We start from the raw sequence: 22,038 nt of genomic DNA, 5'->3' as shown, positions 1-22,038 counted from the left end.
TGTTTCCACTAGCGGGTGAAAGCAGAACTAGGGGGCATAGCCTCAAAATAAGGGGAAGTATGAAGTGGAGATTCCGTCATTTGACTGGGGTGAGCACATTAAGAAATCTTACAACACCAGGTTAAAGACCGACAGGTTTGTTTCGAATCACTAGCTTTCGGAGCACTGCTCCACCCTCAGGTGAATCAGGTGAAGGAGCAGTGCTCCAAAAGCTAATGTTTGAAACAAACCTGTTGGAATTTACCTAGGGTTGTCAGACTTCTTACTAAGGCAAAGTAGATTTCGGACTGAGCTGAGCAGGAACTTCTTCACCCAAAGGGTTGTGAATCTATGGAATCCCTGCCCAGTGAAGTAGTTGAGGCTCCTTCATTAAATGTTTTCAAGATAAATATAGGTCGTTTTTTGAAGAATAAAGGGTTATGGTGTTCTGATGGGAAAGTGGAGCTGAGTCCACAAAAGATCAGCCATGATCTCATTGAATGGCGGAGCAGGCTCGAGGGGCCATATGGCCTACTCCTGCTCGTAGTACTTATGTTATTATGTAAAATTGCAGCACAGGAACAGGCCCTTTAGCCCTCCAAACCTGCACCGATCATGCTGCCCATCTGAACTAAAACCCCCACCCTTCCAGGGACCATATATCTCTATTCCCATCCTATTCATATATTTGTCAAGACGCCCCTTAAAAGTCATAATCGTATCTGCTTCCACTGCCTCCCCCGGCAGCGAGTTGCAAGCTCCCATCACCCTCTGTGTAAAAAAACTTACCTTGTACATCTCCTTTAAACCTTGCTCCTCGCACCTTAAACCTATGCCCCCCCTAGTTGACACTTCCACCCTGGGAGAAAGCTTCTGACTATCCACTCTGTCCATGCCCCTCATAATCTTGTAGACCTCTATCAACCTCTGTAGTTCCAGTGAGAACAAACCAAGTTACGCCAACCTCTCCTCATAGCTAATGCCCTCCATACCAGGCGACACCTGGTAAATCTTTTCTGTACCCTCTCCAAAGCCCCCACATCCTTCTGGTAGTGTGGCGACCCAAATTGAACACTATACTCCAAGTGTGGCCCAACTAAGGTTCTGTAAAGCTGCAACATGATTTGCCAATTTTTATACTCAATGCCCTGGCCGACGAAGGCAAGCGTGCTGTATGCTTTCTTGACTACCTTCTCCACCTGCATTGCCACTTCCAGTGACCTGTGTACCTGTACACCCAGATCCCTCTGCCTATCAATACGCTTAAGGGTTCTGCCATTTGCTGTATATTTCCCATCTGTATTGGCCCTTCCAAAATGCATTACCTCACATTTATACGGAATAAACTCCATCTGCCATCTCTCCGCCCAAGTCTCCAAATGATCTAAATCCTGCAGTATCCTCTGACGGTCCTCATCGCTATCCGCAATTCCACCAACCTTTGTGTCGTTCACAAACTTACTAATCAGACCAGTTACATTTTCCTCCAAATCGTTTATACATATTCAAACAGCAAAGGTCCCAGCATCGATCCATGAGGAACGCCACTAGTCACAGCCCTCCATTCAGAAACACACCCTTCCATTGTTCACTCTGTTTTCTAGTGGGTATAAATCCTGTCTTGAAGAATCCTCTCCAATAATTTCCCTTCCACTGATGTAAGGCTGACCGGCCTGTAATTATCCTTGCCACCCTTCTTAAACAAAGGAACACCATTGTCTATTCTTCAGTCCTCTGGGATCTCACCTGCAGTCAGTGAGGAGACAAAGATTTATCTCAAGGCCCAGCAATTTCCTCCCTTGCCTCTCAATATTTTGGGGTATATCCCATCTGGCTGGAGTCTTGTCTACCTTCATGTTTTTAACAACTCCCAGTACCTCCTCCTTTTTGATCTCAACATGACCCAAACTATCCACACACCCTTCCCCAGACTCATCATCCACCAAGTTCTTCTCTTTGGTGAATACAGATGCAAAGTACTCATTTAATACCTCGCCCATTTCCTCTGGCTCCACATATAGATTCCCTCCCCTGTCCTTGAGTGGATCAACCCTCTCCCTGGCTATCCCCTTGCTCTTTATATATGTACAAAAAGCCTTGAGATTTTCCTTAATCCTGCTGTCCAATGACTTTTCATGACCTTTTTTAGCCCTCCTGATTCCTTGCTTAAGTTTCTTTCTACTTTCCTTATATTCCACACTTGCTTTGTGTGTTTCCAGCCTCCAAGTTTTGCCAAATGCTTCCTTTTTCTTTTTGACTCGCATCACAATATCTCTCATTATCCAAGGTACTCAAAACTTGCCATACTTATCCTTCATCCTAACAGGAAAGGGCTGGTCCTGAATTCCTACCAACTTACACTTAAAAGCCTCCCACATGCCAGATGTTGATTTGCGTTCAAACATCTGCCCCCAATCTACATTCTTCAGCTCCTGCCTAATATTGTTGTAATTAGCCTTCTCCCAATTAGCACCTTCACCTGAGGACTACACTTATCGTTATCCATCAGTTCCTTAAAGCTTCCTGAATTGTGATCACTGTTCCCGAACTGCTCCCCTATGGAAATAGCGTATTCACCAATACCAGGTCCAGTATGAAGTCAAAATCCCCCACCACAACAACCCTGTTACTTTTACACCTTTCCAAAATCTGCCTACATATCTGTCCCTCTATCTCCTGCTGGCTGTTGGGCGGCCTACAGTAAACATCCAACATTGTGTCTGCACACTTCCTATTCCTGAGCTCTACCATATTGCCTCCTGCATGAGCCCTCCGAGGTGTTCTCCCGTAGTACAGTTGTGATATGCTTCTTAACCAGTAGTGCAACTCCCCCACCCCTTTTACATCCCCCTCTATCCCTCCTTAGACATCTGTATCATGGAACGTTAAGCTGCCAAATCCTGTCCTTCCCTTAACCAAGCCTCTGTAATGGGAACAACATCATAGTTCCAAGTACTAAGCCAAGCTCTATGTTCATCTGCCTTACCTGTTATAATTCTCGCATTGAAACAAATGCGTTTCAGACCATCAGTCTCACTGTGTTTAGCAACCACACCCTGCCTGCTCTTCCTCGGAGTCTTACTGGCCTTACTCTCCAATTCTCCTTCAGTTAATTCACCTTTGCTTTGGCTCCCACCCCCCACCCCTACCAAACTAGTTTAAATCCTCCTGTGTAACACTAGCAAACCTCCCAGCCAGGATATTGGTGCCCCTCCAGTTCAGATGCAACTCGTCCTTCTTGTACAGGTCCCACCTGCCCCGGAAGAGACCCCAATTTCTACCTAACTCACTGAACTGCTGCTGCAGGATCTCGTCACTCTTCCCACCCATTTTGTCAGTACCAATATGTACCACAACCTCTGGCTGTTCACCCTCCCCCTTCAGAATGCTTTCTGCCCATTCAGAGACATCCCGGCCCCTGGCACCAAGGAGGCAACATACCATCCTGGAGTCTCTTTCATGCCCACAGAAGCACCGATCTGTACCCCTAACCATAGGGTACCTTATACGTATTGTTCCAGTGATCTTTGTCCCTCCCTGATCAACAACAGAGACAGCCAGGCAGTGGCACAGTGGTATACAGTCGGGAGGGAGTTGCCTTGGGAGACCTCAGCATCGACTCTGGACCTCATGATGTCTCATGGCTTCAGATTAAACATGGGCAAGGAAACCTCCTGGCATATCCTCCAATCTACCATTACCACCATGGGGAGGGATTGTCATTGGACTAGGAATCCAGAGACCCAGAATAATGATCTGATGACCTGGGTTCGAATCCCAACACGGCAGGTGGTGGAATTCAAACTCAGTAAAATATCTGGAATTAAAATGTCTAATGATGGCCATGAAACCATTGTCGGAAAAACCCTTCTGTTCACTGACGTACTTTACCGAAGGAAATCTGCCATCCTTACCTGGCCTGGCCAAAATGTGACTCCAGACCCACCAATGTGGTCGATTAGGGATGGGCAATAAATGCTGGCACAGCCTGCGATGAACGAATAAGAAAACAAGCCTGGTTCAATGACGAGTGCAGGAGAGCACGGCAGGAGCAACACCAGCCAAACCGAAAAATGAGGTGTCGACCTGGTGAAGCTACAACACAGGATTGGAACCATAGAATTCCTGTAGTGCAGAATGAGGCCATTCGGCCCATCGAGTCTGCACCGACCCTCTGAAAGAGCACTGTTCCTACGCCCACTGCCTTGCCTTCTCCCTGTAACCCCATATCTCCACTGAACCTGCACATCTTTGGACTGTGGGAGGAAACTGGAGCACCCGGAGGAAACCCACACAGACACGGGGAGAAAGTGCAAACTCCACACAGACAGTCACCCAAGACCGGAATTGAAGCTGGGCTCCTGGTGTTGTGAGACAGCTGTGCTAACCACTGTTATCACCTTGCTGGCTTCACTACTGTGTGCCAAACATCATAAGCAGCAAGTAATAGACAGAGCTAAGCGATTCCACAATGAATGCATCAGATCCAAGCTCTGTACGCCTGCCACATCCAGCCGTGAATGTTTCTGGATAATTAAACAACTCACTGGAGGAGGAGGCTCCACAAATATCCCCATCCTCAATGATGGAGGAGCCCAGCACATATGTGCAAAAGACAAGGCTGAGGCATGTGTAACAATCTTCAGCCAGAAGTGCCGAGTGGATGATCCATCTCAGTCTCCTCCAGAGGTCCCCAACATCACTGATGCCAGGTCTTCAGCCAATACGAATCACTCCATGTTATATCAGTAAGAAGTCTTACAACACCAGGTTAAAGTCCAACATGTTTGTTTCAAACACTAGCTTTCAGAGCACTGCTCCTTCCTCCTTTCACCTGAGGAAAGAGCAGTGCTCCATAAGCTAGGGGCTTTGAAAGCAGACCAAGGCAGGCCAGCAGCATGGTTCAATTCCCGTACCAGCCTCCCCGTACAGGCGCCGGAATGTGGCGACTAGGGGCTTTTCACAGTAACTTCATTGAAGCCTACATGTGACAATAAGCGATTTTCATTTCATTTTCATTCATTAGTGTTTGAAACAAACATGTTGGACTTTAACCTGGTGTTGTATGACTTCTTACTGTGCTCACCCCAGTCCAACGCCGTCATCTCCACATCATGTTATATCAAGAAACAGCTGAAGGCACTGGATACTGCAAAGGCTATGGGCCCTGACAATATTCTGGCAATATTTATTCCGGGCTGTTTAGCACAGGGCTAAATCGCTGGCTTTGAAAGCAGGCCAGGAGCACGGTTCGATTCCTGTAACAGCCTCACTGAACAGGCGCTGGAATGTGGCGACTCGGGGCTTTTCACAGTAACTTCATTTGAAGCCTACTCGTGACAATAAGCGATTTTCATTTCATTTCATTTCAATAGTACTGAAGACTTGTGCCCCAGAACTTGACTCACCCCTAGGCAAGCTGTTCCAGTTCAGCTACGACACTGGCATCTACCCAGCAATGTGGAAAATTGCCCAGGTTTGTCCTGTACACAAGAAACAGGACAAATCCAACCCAGCCAATTACCGCCCTATCAGTCTATTCTCCATCATCAGCAAAGTGATGGAAGGAGTCATCAACACCTCTATCGAGTGGCACTTGATAAAAGCAAATTACTGCGGATGCTGGAATCTGAAACGAAAGGGAAAATGCTGGAAAATCTCAGCAGGTCTGGCAGCATCTGTAGGGAGAGAAAAGCATTAATGTTTCGAGCCTGATGACTCTTTGTCAAAGCTAACAGACAGAGAAAGTGGGAAATATTTATGCTGTGGAGTGAGAATGAAAGATGAGTCGTAGCCACAGAAACCCAGGGAAACCGGGTGCTAATGGCCACAGAAACAAAGGGGAAAGAGTGTTAATGGCAGTCCCCAGACAGGACAAAAGATGTGAAAGGCCAAACAGCAGAGAAACTATCATTAGAGGATGAATTGCAGATGTGGGGGGAGAGGAAAGGGGAAACAATGAGGAGAAAGGGTAAGGAAAGTTGGATAGGATTGTGTGGGGAGGGGTGGGGGCACGGGGGGTTAAATATCTATTAAGAAAGCAAGAAATGGTAAAAGACAGTTAAAAGAAACGAGATGGAAACAAATGGGTTGAGGTGGGGTAGAGGTAATCATCTGAAGCTGTTGAATTCGATGCTCAGGACAGAAGGCTGACGTGTGCCTAACTGGAAGATGAGATGGTGTTCCTCCAGTTTGCGTTGAGCTTAACTGGAACATGGCCGCAGGCCAAGGACAGACATGTGGGCATGGGAGCAGGGTCTTTTGTTAAAATGGCAAGCAACAGGAAGGTCAGGGTCCTGAATGCGCACAGACCGAAGATGCTCAGCAAAGCGATCACCCAGTCTGCCTTTGGTCTCTCCGATACAGAGGAGACGACATTGGAACAGCGAATGCAGTGGACCAAATTGGAAGAGATGCAAGTGAAACGCTGCTTAACCTGGAATGAGTGTTTTGGGCCTGGGATGTTAAGCATGGAAGAGGTAAAGGGGCAGCTGTTACACCTTCTGCGATTGCATGGGAAGGTGCCATGGGTGATGGGAGAGGTGTTGGTTTTGGTGGAGGAGTAGACTAGATTATCTCGGCGGGAAAGGTCCCTGCGGAATACTGACAGAGGGAGTGAAGGGAAGATGTGTTTGGTGGTGGCATCACGCTAGAGTTGGTGAAAATGGCGGAGGATTATGCTTTGCATACGGAGGCTGGTGGGATGAAATGTGAGAACAAGGTGGACTCTATTCTTGTTCTGGGAGGGAGGTGGTACGCGACGGTAATGGCGCAGGAGATGGACCGCACACTGTTGAGGGCCCTGTCAACAACTGCCGGTGGGAATTCACGGTCGAGGAAGAAGGAACACATTTTCGAAGCACCATTTTGGAAAGTGGTATCTTTGGAACAAATGCGATGGAGGTGAAGGAGCTGAGAGAAAGGGATGGAGTCCTTACAGGATGTAGGGTGCAAGAGCTGTAGGCCAGATAGCTGTGGGAGTCAGTGGGCTTGTAGTGGATATTAGTGGATAGTCTATTGCCGGAAATGGAGACAGAAAGATCAAGGAAGGGGAGGGAAGTGTCTGAGATGGACCAGGTGAAAGTGATGGAGGGGTGGAAACTGGAAGCGAAGTTGATCAATGTATCGATAAAGGAGTTGTGGGAGGGGACCGGGGTAAGCCTGGAACAAGGAATATTGCACATACCCCATAAAAAAGCAGCGTAGCTAGGACCCATGCTGGTACTCATTGCTACACCTTTGATTTGGAGAAAATGGGATGAGTTGAAGGAGAAGTTGTTGAGAGATAGAACGAGTTCAGCCAGGCGGAGGAGAGTGATGGTGGATGGGAATTGTCCAGGTCTCTTTTCGAGAATGAAGCGAAGGGCTCTCAGGCCATTCTGGTGTGGGATGGAGGTGTAGAGGGATTCCACATCCATGGTGAATAGAATGCGGTTAGGGCCCGCGAATTGGAAACTGTCAATATGGCGCAGGGCATCAGAGGAATCCCGGATGTAGGTGGGGAGGGAATTGACCAGAGGAGTGAGGATGGAGTCAAGATAAGAGGAAGTAAGTTCGGTGGGACAGGAGCATGCTGACACAATGGGCCTGCCGGGACAGTCCTTTTTGTGGATTTTGGGAAGTAGGGAACAGCGGGCTGTCCGGGGATGGGAGACTATGAGGTTGGAAGATGTAGGGGGAAGATATCCGGAGGAAATGAGGTCACTAACGGAGTTGGAGATAATGGTTTGATGTTCAGTGGTCTGGTCATGGTCCAGGGGAAGGGAGGAGGAAGTATCGGAGAATTGGCGCTCAGCCTCTGCGAGGTAGACGTCAGTGCGCTAGACGACAACAGCGCCCTCTTTGTCGGCAGGTTTGATGACAAACTCGGGGTTAGACCTGACGGAGTGAAGAGCAGAAAGTTCGGAAGAAGAGAGGTTGGAATGGGTGAGGGGGGGAAGAAAAATTAAGACGGCCAATGTCCCGTCGACAGTTCTCAATGAAGAGATCAAGGGCAGCACAGTGGGTATACCAACACTGACAATAAATGCTGGCCTAAGGGCCCTTCCCACATCCCGTAAATGAATTTTTAAAGTACCAACCTGTTACTGGGCAGAGCACAGCCCTCTGGGCCCATTCATTGGCCACCAAGTCCTCACTGATTGTTTGCACTGGAGTGCTGAATTTGGGTGCATTAGAGTGCTATAGTGAGAGTTTGGTGACTGAGGGAGTTGGGTCAGGAGGGAGCAAGGTGCTCCTTTCATTTCATTTCCTACATTTCCTCACAGAGCGTGAAGGGAGCCGGGGTGCAGCTGACTGGGAGCAGAGTCGGAGGGCGGAGTTCCAGTTGGTTCACAGGCAGCTACATTTCTGTAAAGTAAGATGGTTTTTTTGTTTTTTGGGGGCAACAAGCTATCTTTGTATTATTCAGCAGAATCACCAATTTTAGAGGGTTCACCTAAGAGACTAGCAGCAGTATATATATATATATATATATTTTTAAAGGGCCTAACTGAGTGTTTAATTTTTTTTTCCTTTTAAATCTCTTTGGGAATTCAGATCAGAGGGGATAGAAGCTAGGGCAGTTGTATGCTTTTCCTGTAGGATGTGGGTGGTGAGGGATATCACTAGTGTCTGTGTTACAGTCCGGGGAAGGAAAAGAAACGGGCAGACAATGCAGAGAACCCCCTTGGCCATTCCCCTTCAAAACAAGTACACCATTTTGGATGCTGTTGGGGGGTTGACCTACCAGGGGAAGGCCCTAGCGGCCAGGTCTCTGACACTGAATCTGGTTCTGTGGCTCAGAAGGGAAGTGGGGGGGGGGGGGGGAGGAAAAGACAAGCGATAGTGATAGGAGACGCAATGGTTACGGGAACGGATAGGAGATTCTGTGGTCGCGAACGAGACTCCCGGAAGGTATGTTTCCTCCCGGGTGCCAGGGCCAGGAATGTCTTGGATCGAGTTGACAGAATTCTTAAGGGGGAGGGGGAGTAACCAGAAGTCGTGGTGAACATAGGCACCAACGACATAGCTAAGAAAAGGGATGAGGCTCTAAAAAGCGATTTTAGGGAGTTAGTTTGGAAGCTAAAGAGCAGGACCAGCACAGTAGTAATCTCAGGATTGCTACCAGTGTGACGTGCAAGTGAGGTAAGGAACAGAGAGCGAGTGCAGCTGAAGACATGGCGACAGGGCTGGTGCAGGAGGGAAGGCTTCAGATATGTGGATCATTGGGATATCTTCTGGGGAAGGTGGAACATGCACATGAAGGGCGGATTGCACCTAAACTGTAGGGGCACCAATATCCTGGGTGGGAGGTTTGCTAGAGCTCTTTGGGAGGGTTTAAACTGGTTTGGCAGGGGGATGGGATCCAGAGCTATGGGTTAGAGGATAGGATAGCTGTTGAACAGGCAGAAATAGTATGCAGTGAGTCTGTGAGGAAGGATAGACAGTTGATAGGGCAAAGTGGCATTCAGTGTTTGTTAAAGTGTGTCTGTTTCAATGCAAGAAGTGTCAAGAATAAGGGAGATGAACTTGGAACATGGATCAGTACTTGGAACTACGATGTTGTGGCCATTACAACATGGATTTCACTGGAGCAGGAATGGTTGTTAGATGTTCCGGGGTTTAGATGTTTTCAGAAGAATAGGGAGGGAGGTAAAAGAGGAGGGGGAGTGGCACTGTTAATTAGGGAGTGCATCACAGCTGCAGAAAAGGAGGTAGTTGAGGAGGGTTTGTCTACTGAGTCAGTATGGGTGGAAGTCAGGAACAAGAAAGGAGCAGTCACTTCACTGGGGGGTTTCTGTAGACCTCCCAATGACAGCAGAAAGATGGAGGAACAGATTGGACAGCAGATCTTGGAAGGTACAGAAGTAACAGAGTTGTTGTCATGGGTAACTTCAACTACCCTAATATTGACTGGAACCTCCTTAGTGCAAATGGTTTGGATGGAGCAGATTTTGTCCGGTGTGTCCAGGAAGGATTCCTGACTCAATATGTTGATAGGTCGACTCGGGGGGAGGCCATATTGGACTTGGTGCTTGGCAACGAACCAGGCCAGGTGTCAGATGTCTCGGTGGGAGAGCATTTCGGTGACAGTGACCACAACTCCATGACCTTTACCATAGTCATGGAGAGACCTCTTCATTCACCTGAGGAAGGAGCAGTGCTCTGAAAGCTAGTGTTTGAAACAAACATGTTGGACTTTAACCTGGTGTTGTAAGACTTCTTACTGTAGTCATGGAGAGGGATAGGAGCAGACAGTATGGGAAGGTATTTAGTCGGGGAGGGGAAATTATACTGCTATTAGGCAGGAGCTGAGGAGTATAAAGTGGGAAGAGTTGTTCTTGTGGAAATGCACAACAGTAATGTGGCGGTTGTTTAAGGAGCACTTGCGAGTGCTGGATAGTTTTGTCCCACTGAGACAAGGAAGGAATGGGAAGGTGAAGGAGCCTTGGATGACAATGAAGGTGGTTCACAGGAACCTGTTCTGGGATGTCGGCTCTTTGTGGTTTTTATAAATGACTTCGATGAGAAAGTGGAAGGGTGTGTTAATAATTTTTCCGGTGACGTGAAGGTTGGTGAAGTTGTAGATAGTGTCGAGGGCTGTTGCAGGTTACAACAGGACACTGACAGGATGCAGAGCTGGGCTGAGAAGAGGCAGATGGAGATCAACCCAGATGAATGTGAAGTAATTCATTTTGGAAGGTTGAATTTGAATTCTGAATACAGGGTTAAAGGCAGGATTCCTGGAAGTGTGGAGAAACAGAGGGATCCTGGGGTCTACATACATAGATCCTTCAAAGTTGCGACCCAGATTGATAGGGTTGTTAAGAAGGCGTATGGTGTGTTGGCTTTCATTAACAGGGGATTGAGTTTAAGAGCCGCGAGGTTTTGCTGCAGCTTCATAAAACTCTAGTTAGACCACACTTGGAATATGGTATCCAGTTCTGATTGCCCCATGTGGATGCTTTGGAGAGGGTGCAGAGGAGATTTAGCAGGATGTTGTGTGGACTGGAGGGCATCTCTTACGAAGAAAGGTTGAGGGAGCTAGGGCTTTTCTCACTGGAGCGAAGATGGAAGAGAGGTGACTTGATAGAGGTGTACAAGGTGATGAGAGGCATGGATAGAGTGGATAGCCAAAGACTTTTCCCCAGGGCGGAAATGGCTGTCACGAGGGGACATAATTTTAAGGTGATTGGAGAAAGTATAGGGGAGATGTCAGAAGTAGGTTCTTTACACAGAGAGAGATGGGTGTGTGGAATGCACTGCCAGCAGAGGTGGTGGAATCTGAGTCATTAAGCACATTTAAGCGACTCCTAGACAGGCACATGGACAGCAGTAAATTGAAGAGGTGTAGGTTAGATTGATCTTAGATTAGGATAAATGGTGGTCAGCACAACATTGAGGGCCGAATGGCCTGTATTGTGCTGTATTGTTCTATGTTCTGTGATACCAGCCAGTCTGCAACCATCAGCACAGACTTCCAGACTCCTCTGTTTGAATTAATGGTTCAGGTTTCTTGCCTTAAAGGGAGATGTCCATCAATCATCCATCAATCAAAAATGCAACAGCAAATGAAAAGAATGGGGAAAAAGGAAACAGGGAACAGGAAGAACCCTTGCGTACCTCGTAATGAAACGCACATGTCCTGAAGTTTCATTCTTTTTGGGGAGGAGGTATGTACCACCATTCATTATGATCATGGCTGATCATAAAGTTCAATACCGTGATATCGCCTTACCTCCATACCCCTTGATTCCTTCAGCCCCAAGAGCAATATCTAATTCCTTCTTGAAATTACACAAAGTTTTCACCTCAGTTATTTTCTGTGGAAGTGAATTCCACAGGCTCACCACTCTCTGGGTGAAGACATTTCTCTTTTCCTCAGTCCTAAAAGGTTTCCACTTATCCTCAAACTATGACCCCTCGTTCTGGACTCCCCCACCATCGTGAACATTCTTTCTGAATCTGCCCTTTGTAATCCTGTTAGAAATTTAGAAGTTTCTCTGAGACCTCCCTCTCACTCTTCTAAACTCAAATCAATTTAATCCAAACCAGTTTAGTCCCTCCTCATATGACAGTCCCGCCATCCCAGGAATCAGCCTGGTAAACCTTCGCTGAACTCCCTCCATAGCAAGAACATCCTTCTTCAGATAAGGACACCAAAACTGCACACAGTACTGCAGGTGTTTTTTGAAATTCATTTACAGGATGTGGGCAGTGCTGGTTAGGCGAGCATTTATTGTCCACCCTAGTTGTCCTTCAGGACATGGTGATGAGTTGCATTCTTGAACCGTTGCAGTCCCTGAGGTGTAGGTACACCCACAGTGCTGTTAGGGAGGGAGTTTCAGGATGCTGCCCCAACGACAGTGAAGCAACGGCGATATCTTTCCAAGTCGGGGTGGTGAGTGACTTGGAATGGAACCTCCAGGTGGTGGGGTTCCAAAGTATCTGCTGCTCTTGTCCTTCAAGATGGTAGTGGTCGTGGGCTTTGAAGGTGCTGTCTGAGGAATCTAGGTGAGTTACTGCAGGTCATCTTGTAGATGGCACACAAGGCTGCCATTGCTCGTCGGTGGTGGAGGGTTGGTGTAAGGAGGACCAATCAAGCACTCTATGTTCTATGTCTATTAAAGCATCGGTTCACTACTAAGCGTCTTGACTGAATTGATATCCATCAATTCTGTACCACAGAAGGTTGTGAAGGCCACGTCACTGAATATATTCAAGAAGAAGATCGATAAGTTTTTAGATTTTAATGGCATCAAGGCGCAGGGGGAGAAAGTGGGATTACGGCATTGAGATAGAAAATCAGCCATGATCACATTGAATGGCAGAGCAGGCTTTTGTTGTGTTCTGTACTCTGAGATAACACAGGCTGCAACTCGATGCAGCTTTGACCAAAAGATACTCCAGACGTTGAAGTAAGTTCAGTGTGATTTATTGAACCATTAGCACAGTTGCCCATGAGTTTGACTCTCCTGCTAATCTTGCTGTAGTAACTCAGTCTAACTAACCAGTCTGCTCTCAGCCATGTGGTGGGTGTGATGCTTCTAATCTGCCCCTGTCCTACTCTCTAAGTGCTGCCTATGGAAAGAGACAGGGCATGTGTGCCCTGTACTTATATATGGGTTGTGTTATGCCCCCTTGTGGTAGTGTCACCTCTGGGTGTCTTGACTGCCCATTGGTCGTGTCCTATTCTAGGTGTTCATTGGCTGAATGTCTGCATGTCATGATGGCTCTGGTGCTCCCTCTAGTGTTTACTTAGTCGTAGTGTATTTACATTAACCCCTTGTGTATTTACAGTGATGCATATCACCACAGTTTGAAGGGCCGAGTGGCCTACTCCTGCTCCTTTTTCTATGTGACTCACTTACACTTTATTACCTCACTTCCTCTTCGTCATCTCACCTCTTCTCATCTGCCCTCCCCACAAACTGGTGCACTCTGGGAATTGTAGTCCCACTTGCCCATCAGGTGATGGATGGAGGATTCATGTCCAATTAGTGTGAAGCAGCGAGATGATGGATAGTTGGACTGGTGAATGGGAGAGGTGAAATGTCAGTGCAGTTGCTTTCCTGTCCAATCAGCGTATGGTAGCTGGATGATGGACACGTCACCTAGCCAATGGAAGGGGAGAGACCCTGTGGTGTGGGTTCCCCTCTACCCTTCTGGAAATGTGAAACAAAATGAGAAAGTTCTGGAAACTCTGAGTGATTCAGATCTTCTCATCATTTGATTAATTGAAGAATTGGAGTAAAGGGATATTTCAGCATGTTCTTCAAATGCTCCCTGAACTTTGTCTGCGTCACGGCATAAGTAGCAGTGTTTGTGCAGCAACTCAGTAGCTGCAGCATGTAGCCCAATTCTTCAACAAAAGCATCCAGATTTGCAGATTGAAACGTCAACCACCATATCTGGAAATCTAAAGTAGTAACCATTAATGTTGACCATAACAGGATGAAATTGGCCGAGATAACGAACAGTAAAATGATGGATTTCCTTCGACTCTCCATCTCTGGGTCTCTGGGACTCTGTTCACTGCTGTGAACCCGGAGTCTCCTGCGGGCTCTGCTCATCACTAAAATGTGTCTGGTGGTGAGAACATTGAGCAGCAGAATGAGGACAAATGGGACACATGGGTTTAGAATGTAGTGGAGGAACACAATTGTGCCCCAGGCCGGAGAGAACAGGACAGCATGTGTGGAATGACAAAACCAGGGGTCATTAATCAGCACATACTGGCCGCTTACCATAAAATACCAGAAAATGTTCTTTATACAGCTCAGCACAGTCACTGTTCCCAGAACCACAGACGCCGTTTTCTCGCTGCAATATTTACTTTTCAGCTTCTGACAAGAAATGGCCACAAATCGATCAAAAGTGAAAGTGACGGTGAACCAGACAGAACAGTCAGTGGCTGCATAAAGCAGGATGGCATGGATATTACACACGGGGATGAACTTCAGGAAATGAAACTGTTCATGGAAAACAATCGGAATGTGTCTCAATATCAGGTCGAGGATAACGACCAGTAGATCTGCCAATGCCATGGCCACCAGGTAATGAGTGACACATTTGGAGAGACCACAGTTTTTGCGGATGAGGATCACAACCGTGACTAAGTTCACTGTAAGGAAGGAAAATAAACAATGAAATTACACATCAGGCTGGTAGCGAAATGACCAGTATGATTGAGGAGTTATTGGTGGCACAGTGGTTAGCACTGTTGCTTCACAGCGCCAGGGACCCGTGTTCGATTCCCGGCTTGGATCACTGTCTGTGCAGAGTCTGCACGTTCTCCCTGTGTCTGCGTGGGTTTCCTCCGGGTGCTCCGGTTTCCTCCCAGAAGAAAGACATGCAAATTATGTGAATTGGACATTCTGAATTCTCCCTCTGTGTTAGAATCCATTATTGAGGAAGTAACAACAGGACATTTAGAAAGTCAAAACGCAATCCATCAGAGTCAGCTTGGTTTCATGAAGGGTAAATCATGCTGACTACTTTGCAAGAGCACTTCGAAGATGGAACAAGCAAAGTGGATAATGGGGATGCTGCAGATGGACTACCGGAAGGCGTTTGATAAGCTGCCGCTGAAAAGGTTAATACACAAGATCAAGATTTAATTTAATTTATTATTGTCACATGTATTAGTATGCAGTGAAAAATATTGTTTCTTGAATGCTGTACAAACAATGCATACCTTACATAGGGAAGGAAGGAGAGACTGCAGAATATAATGTTACAGTTATAGCAAGGTGTAGAGAAAAGATCAACTTAATAAGAGGTAGGTCCATTCAAAAGTCTGATGGCAGCAGGGTAGAAGCTGTTCTTGGGTCGGGTGGTACGTGACCTCAAACTTTGTGTCTTTTTCCTGACGGAAGAAGGTGGAAGAGAGTATGTCCGGGGTGCGTGGGGTCCTTAATTTTGCTGGCTGCCTTTCTGAGGCAGCGGGAATTATAGATCGAGTCAACGGATGGGAGGCTGGTTTGCGTGATGGACTGGGCTACATTCACGGCCTTTTGTAGGTTCCTGCGGTCTTGGGCAGAGCAGGCTCCATACCAAGCTGTGATACAACCAGAAAGAATGCTTTCTATGGTGCATCTGTAGAAGTTGGTGAGGGTCGTAGCTGACATGCCAAATTTCCTTAGTCTTCTGAGAAATCACATGGGATTAGGGGTAATTTATTAGTTTGGATAGAAGACTGGTTAACCAGCAGTAGACAGAGAGTCGGCAAGATGGAACTGGTGAGGTACTCTAGATTCGGTCCTCTGGCCCTAACTATTTACAATATATTTGACCTTGATGGAGGGATAGAAGGTACTGGAGCCAAATTTGCAGATAGTGCTAAAATAGGTGGGATAGTAAGTTGCAATGAGGAAATAATAAATTTGCAAATGGATATAGATAGGTTAGGTGAGTGGGCCAAGATGTGGCAGATGGAGTTTAACGTAGAGAAGTGTGAGGTTATCCATTTTGGTTGTATAAATAGAAAGGAAGCTCATTGGGCACGATTCAATGGAAACATTTTGGAGAGTCATTTCGGGCGGGTTTGGTGGGGGGTTTTGTGTCCGCTGCAATGGCGAGATGGAGACCGCTATTCAATAGCACTTAGTGCAAGAAGCGAGCCCCCACGTGAATCTCAACATGCCTGGCATCCTTGGGGTCTGATCCACCCGACTCCTGCCTCAGCTGCTCACCATTAACCAGGGGAAGCTGCTTTTAGATGTTCCCTCAGCACTCACTCTCTGCCAAGACACGAGGATGGCAGCGCAGAGACCTACTCCTTGCTCTGGGGATGCCGATCTGACCAGGCTTCTCGATGCCTGTCAGCAGAGAACCAGTCAGCAGGGTCAGCGATGCCGCCTGGGAGGCCGTGGCTGCCAGTGTGGGCACCATGACCAGGAGGACCCACGTCCAATGTCGGAAGAAGACCAATGATCTCTAAGGAGCTGCAAGGGTTACCACCTCTCTCATGGCATCAGTCCCACCTGCCACCCCTCAAATTCCCAAACACCCCAATCTACCTCCCCAATCCACTGACTGGCGCCTCGTACCCCTCCCAACATCCCTCCCAGTTCCTAATCGCCCTTCAGAAGGTGGTGGTGAGCTGCCTTCTTGAGCCCCTGCAGTCCTTCAGGTGTAGGTGCACCCAATGTGCTGTTAGAGAGGGAGTTCCAGGATGTTGCCCCAGCGACAGTGAGGATGGCGAGTGACTTGGAGGAGAACCTCCATGTGGTGGGGTTCCCAGGTATCTGCTGCCTTTCCTGACGATTGTGGTCACAGGTTTGGAAGGTGCTGCCTAAGGAGCCTTGGTGAGTTGCTGCAGTGCATCTTGTAGATGTCACACACACTGCTGTCGCTGTGTGCTGCTGATGGAGTGAATGAAACAAACTACTTGTGGTCCACCATTATTTCTGTCTCTCCCTTGCCAGAAGACTGCTCATTACTCAGATATAACTCCACAGCGGTCATAGAGAAAGAACAATAACCATAAACAGCATCATCGATCACAGGATGACTAAGTCGGGATGCAAGTCGGGATTTGCAGCTGTAGAGTGTTGGTGAGGCCACATCTGGAATGCTGCGCACCGGCTTTGCTTTCCTCACTTGGGAAAAGACATAAATGGTCAGAGGAGGTTCACTCGATCGATACGTGACATGTGGGGTGGGGAGTGGCAGGGGCGGGGAGAGGGGGAGGGGGAGGGGCTGTGGCTGTGGTTACCTTATGAGTAAAGATTGGACAGGTTGGGCCTGTTGTAAGATTGAGAGGTGACCTTATTGAAACATAAGATCCTGAGGGGACTGGACAGGGTGGGTACTTAGAGGATATTTCCACTGTGGGTGAGGGTAGAGCTTTAAAGGGGGCACAGGTTAAAAATAAGGGGCTTCCCTTTTAAGGTGGAGATGAGGAGAAACCTTTTCTTTCAGAGGGTCGAGAGCCTTTGGAACTCTCTTCCCCAGAGAGGGTGGAGGCAGAGTCATTGAATATTTTTATGGTCAAGTTATATAGATTCTTGACTGACAAGAGAGTCATAAGCTTTTTCCTCAGAAGCCCCTAGCACCCAGCAGCACAACCCCTTCACATGCCACCTGCTATAGACCCCCCTGACCCATCAAGCATGCAGCTCACAATGCCCCCTCTTTGTCCCCGGAGGAGAAGGCAGCCCATAATAAGCAGGGAAGGGCCAAGACAGGAGGTGGAGTCCGAGATCTGAGTCCTCACCCCCGATGTGATAAGGGTCCTAGAGATGGCAGGGTTGCCCAAGGAGAGAGCAGTGGCCGACAGCGAGGTCAGCCTGTGCCAGAGAAGTGACGATTCACAGCTCCTTCATCCAGATGACCAGTTTCAAGTGACTCGTTCATGTTTCCCAAAATGATCCTTCCCTCTCACTGACCACATGTCCGTTGTCTCGCAGGGTCACCATACGGTGAGTCATGTACCCTCCCCCCCACCCCGCCACCCAGGGGAGCACCTCAGAGGAGAGGTCCAAGGAGATCGCCGGCGAGGCATCACAGTTATCAGCCGCACCTTCCACCAGCGCAGATACACACATCTCGATGGGCGGCATTAGTGGGCAGGCTTAGAAGGTACAATCTGGTGAGAACAACACAGTTGCTGATGCCCATCAGGTGGAGGTAGGAGCAGCCAAGGCAGACAGCAGTTGGAGGACTGCTGGGTCCCAGGACTCAGCTGGGTCACAGTCAGATGTTGAGACTCTGGACAAGGTTCTCCCAGAGTTGATACGGGTGATAGGACACGACAGTGACATTCAGGAGACGGTATCAGTGACATTCCAGTGAGCACATAGACGATTGGAGGAGTCCCAAAGCCCTTCAGGTGCAGGATGTGGTGCCGACAATGCGTGGCACCCAGGCCAACACTGCTGGGATGGGGTCTGCAATGGAAAACTTGGAGCACGACATCCACACTTTGAGTAGTGGTTCCCAAGGCATGGCTCAGTCTGTGATGACCATGGCTGAGGGCCTCAACATCATGGCCCAGTTAATGAGAACAAAGAAAAGTACAGCACAGGAACAGGCCCTTCGGCCCTCCAAGCCTGTACCGATCACAATGTTTTCACTAAAGAAAAATCCTTCTGCCCTTCCCTAGTCCCTATCCCTCTATTTCCTCCCTATTCATGTACCCATCCGGATACCTCTTAAATGTTGCTAATGTTCCTGCTTCCACCACATCCCCTGGCAAAGCGTTCCAGGCACCCACCACTCTCTGTGTGAAAAACTTACCTCGCACATCTCCCTTAAACTTTCCCCCTCTCACCTTGAACCTGTGCCCCCCTTGTAAATGTCACTTCCACCCTTGGAAAAAGCCTCTGATTGCCCACCCTGTCTATGCATCTCATAATTCTGTCGAAATTGCCCCAATACCAAGTCTAATATGCCCCCCTCCCTGGTTGAATGGTCAACAATTGTATCAAAAAGCCCTCCTGGACACATCTAACAAATTGCTCTCCATCCAAGCCCCTGGTTATAAGGGATTCCCAGTCAATATGGGGAAAGTTAAAGTCACCCAGCACAACTACCCTGTTTTTTTTGCACCTTTTGATTGCACAATGCCATATTGGTTAGCATTGCTGCGTCACAGCTCCAGTGACCCCGGTTCAATTCCGACCTTGGGTGACTGTCTTTGTTGAGTTTGCACACTCTGTCTGCGTGGGTTTCCTCCCGGTGCTCCGGTTTCCTCCCACAGTCCAAATATGTGCAGGTTGGGTGGATTGGCCATGATAAATTGTCCCTTGGTGTCCTAAAGTTCCGTGCAGTAATCCCGGCTCTCAGTTCATCAGGGATGGCCGCCAACACCCTTTTGATAAAATCTGCATCGTCTCAATTTGGTGCATAAACATTCACTAATACCACTGGTGCCCCCGCCTACACCCCACTCACCACAACACAGTTCATAGAACATAGAACAGTACAGCACAGAACAGGCCCTTCGGCCCTCGATGTTGTGCCGAGCCATGATCACCCTACTCAAACCCACGTATTCACCCTATACCCGTAACCCAACAACTCCCCCCCCTTAACCTTACTATTAGGACACTATGGGCAATTTAGCATGGCCAATCCACCTAACCCGCACATCTTTGGACTGTGGGAGGAAACCGGAGCACCCGGAGGAAACCCACGCACACACGGGGAGGACGTGCAGACTCCACACAGACAAGTGACCCAGCAGGGAATCGAACCTGGGACCCTGGAGCTGTGAAGCATTTATGCTAACCACCATGCTACCGTGCTGCCCCAGTTATCATAGAATTTACAGTGCAGAAGGAGGCCATTCGGCCCATCGAGTCTGCACCGGCTCTTAGAAAGAGCACCCTACCCAAGGTCAACACCTCCACCCTATCCCCATAACCCAGTAACCCCACCCAACACCAAGGGTAATTTTGGACACCAAGGGCAATTTAGCATGGCCAATCCACCTAACCTGCACATCTTTTGGACTATGGGAGGAAACCGGAGCACCCGGAGGAAACCCACGCGCACACGGGGAGGATGTGCAGACTCCGCACAGACAGTGACCCAAGCCGGAATCGAACCTGGGACCCTGGAGCTGTGAAGCGATTGTGCTATCCACAATGCTACCGTGACCCCCCAAGCTTTCAAAATGCTAGTTGCCGTAAATGCCACCCTCTTATTTATCAAGATCACAACTCCTCTCGACCTTGTATGAAAATGTGAGTGGAACGCCAGCCCCACCCACCCTTTCGTCAGTCTTGTCTGAGCCCTGATTCACAAATTTGCCTCCTGCAAGAAGGCTACATCTCCGTTCAAAGTCCTCAAATGAATAAATACCCGGGACCATTAAGTTCCCTAACGTTCCATGTCACCAACCTAGTGGGGGGGCTCCGGACCCTCCCTCCAGTAGAGTCAGGCATATCCTCTCTGTGAGGACCTCCAATTGGGCCCTAACCTACCTTGAATCCAGGCCCACACAAGATAATAATCTTTATTACAGTCACAAGTAGGCTTACATTAACACTGCAATGAAGTTACTGTGAAAATCCCCTATTCGCCACATTCCTGCGCCTGTTCAGGTCACAGAGGGAGAATTCAGAATGTCCAATTCGCCTAACAGCACGTCTTTCGGGAGGAAACTGGAGCGCCCGGAGGAAACCCACACAGACACAAGGAGAATGTGCAAACTCCGCACAGACAGTGACCCAAGCTGGGAATTGAACCTGAGGCCCTAGCGTCGTGAGGCAACAGTGCTCACCGCTGTGCTACCGTGCCGCAGCCGATGGAAGCCGCCCCCATCCCTGCGTTGGTTCATTCGTAAAGAGATTCTCGTCACCAACATTTTATCTGCCCCCCCCCCCCGCACCTTCCAACCCTCCACCTCGGCTGTCCACCCAATACCCTTCCTCCCCTTTCCCTCACCCTTCCAAACATCTGCCAACCATTCCTTCCAACTCAAATACTGTGACTCTTAGTCTGGTATTGTTTCTTGGTGTCCCTGATGGCTTTGTGGAGGTCGTATCTCGATTTCTTGTCGAGGTCAGGGTCTCCCCGTCTTGAATTCCTCAAACCTGGACTTCATTGGGGAGTGGACTTCCCTGTTAAACCATGCTTTCCAGTTGGGGAACCCACGTACTACCTTCTGAGGCATGCAGTCATCGACACACTTACTGTTAGAGCACAGGCACACTGTTCAGGCATCAAAGATTGCTGGACATCCAGACAACTAATCATCCTCTCAGACACGGCACATGTTTCTTCGAGGAAGCACTTGAAAGTTCAGGGACCATGAAGTGACCCCCAACCTCCATAAATTCCTCCACCCGCCTTTCAAGGGCATGGCTCACCTCCGGTCCTGACCTGTGGCCGTTGCCCCCCTGGCACCCTTGTGGATTGAGTACGGGGTTAGTGACTGAAGCTGAAGAGACTGAACAGTAATATAGTTCAACATGGTTTACAAATAAATAACTGGATCGAGAGACTTACCGGGGACACCAACAATAGCCAGGATGGGATAGTAACCCATTTGAATGTCCTTCAGTACAATTCTGATCTGATCAGCTAATGTTATTGGATATTCAGGTGGCCTGGGTATCGTTGCGAAGAAATCGTCATCAATATTCCAATCGAATACTTTCAGATTCTGATCCATTGTTGTAACATTCCAATCTGTTCCCAGATTCTGATCCATTGTTGTAACATTCCAATCTGTTCTCAGATTCTGATCCATTGTTGTAACATTCCAATCTGTTCTCAGATTCTGATCCATTGTTGTAACATTCCAATCTGTTCTCAGATTCTGATCCACTGTTGTAACATTCCAATCTGTTCTCAGATTCTGATCCACTGTTGTAACATTCCAATCTGTTCTCAGATTCTGATCGTTCCTCTCCGTCTCCCTCTAGCTGCTGATCCCTGTTAGTGTCGGAGTTGATGCTGCCCCTGACACTATGGGATAACACATTGAAAGGAGCCCCTTATTAAGAGAAGAGGGAAACCCTCCAGTGACGCAATTAGGATCCATGGAGATTGACATTAATCACAGTCACTGAACAAACAGGTTCAGTTAACCCCTTTCAGTCAAACACTTTTTGTATCACAATA

General features: G+C 48.1%; 1 protein-coding gene across 2 annotated transcripts; it reads right to left on the bottom strand.

Moving 5' to 3' along the window:
• Window positions 1-13,227: 13,227 nt before the first annotated feature.
• On the bottom strand, window positions 13,228-21,856 carry LOC119951151 (probable G-protein coupled receptor 139). Of its 2 annotated transcripts, XM_038774165.1 has the most exons (3): window positions 21,799-21,856; window positions 21,421-21,720; window positions 13,228-14,584 (listed from the first exon to the last, which is right to left on the bottom strand). In XM_038774165.1, the coding sequence occupies exons 2-3, from the start codon at window positions 21,701-21,703 to the stop codon at window positions 13,686-13,688; spliced, it is 1,182 nt and encodes a 393-aa protein (XP_038630093.1). In that variant the 5' UTR covers window positions 21,704-21,720; window positions 21,799-21,856; the 3' UTR covers window positions 13,228-13,685. The 2 variants fall into 2 exon arrangements, with proteins under 2 accessions (XP_038630093.1, XP_038630094.1); XM_038774166.1 differs by lacking the exon at window positions 21,799-21,856 and having other exon boundaries at window positions 21,421-21,724.
• Window positions 21,857-22,038: the final 182 nt, after the last annotated feature.

The sequence above is a fragment of the Scyliorhinus canicula genome, chromosome 17 (genome assembly GCF_902713615.1).
Source record: "Scyliorhinus canicula chromosome 17, sScyCan1.1, whole genome shotgun sequence".
NCBI classification, from domain to species: Eukaryota; Metazoa; Chordata; class Chondrichthyes; order Carcharhiniformes; family Scyliorhinidae; genus Scyliorhinus; species Scyliorhinus canicula.
Note: the sequence above shows the minus strand (reverse complement) of the source record. Positions and strands in the feature narration are given on the sequence as shown.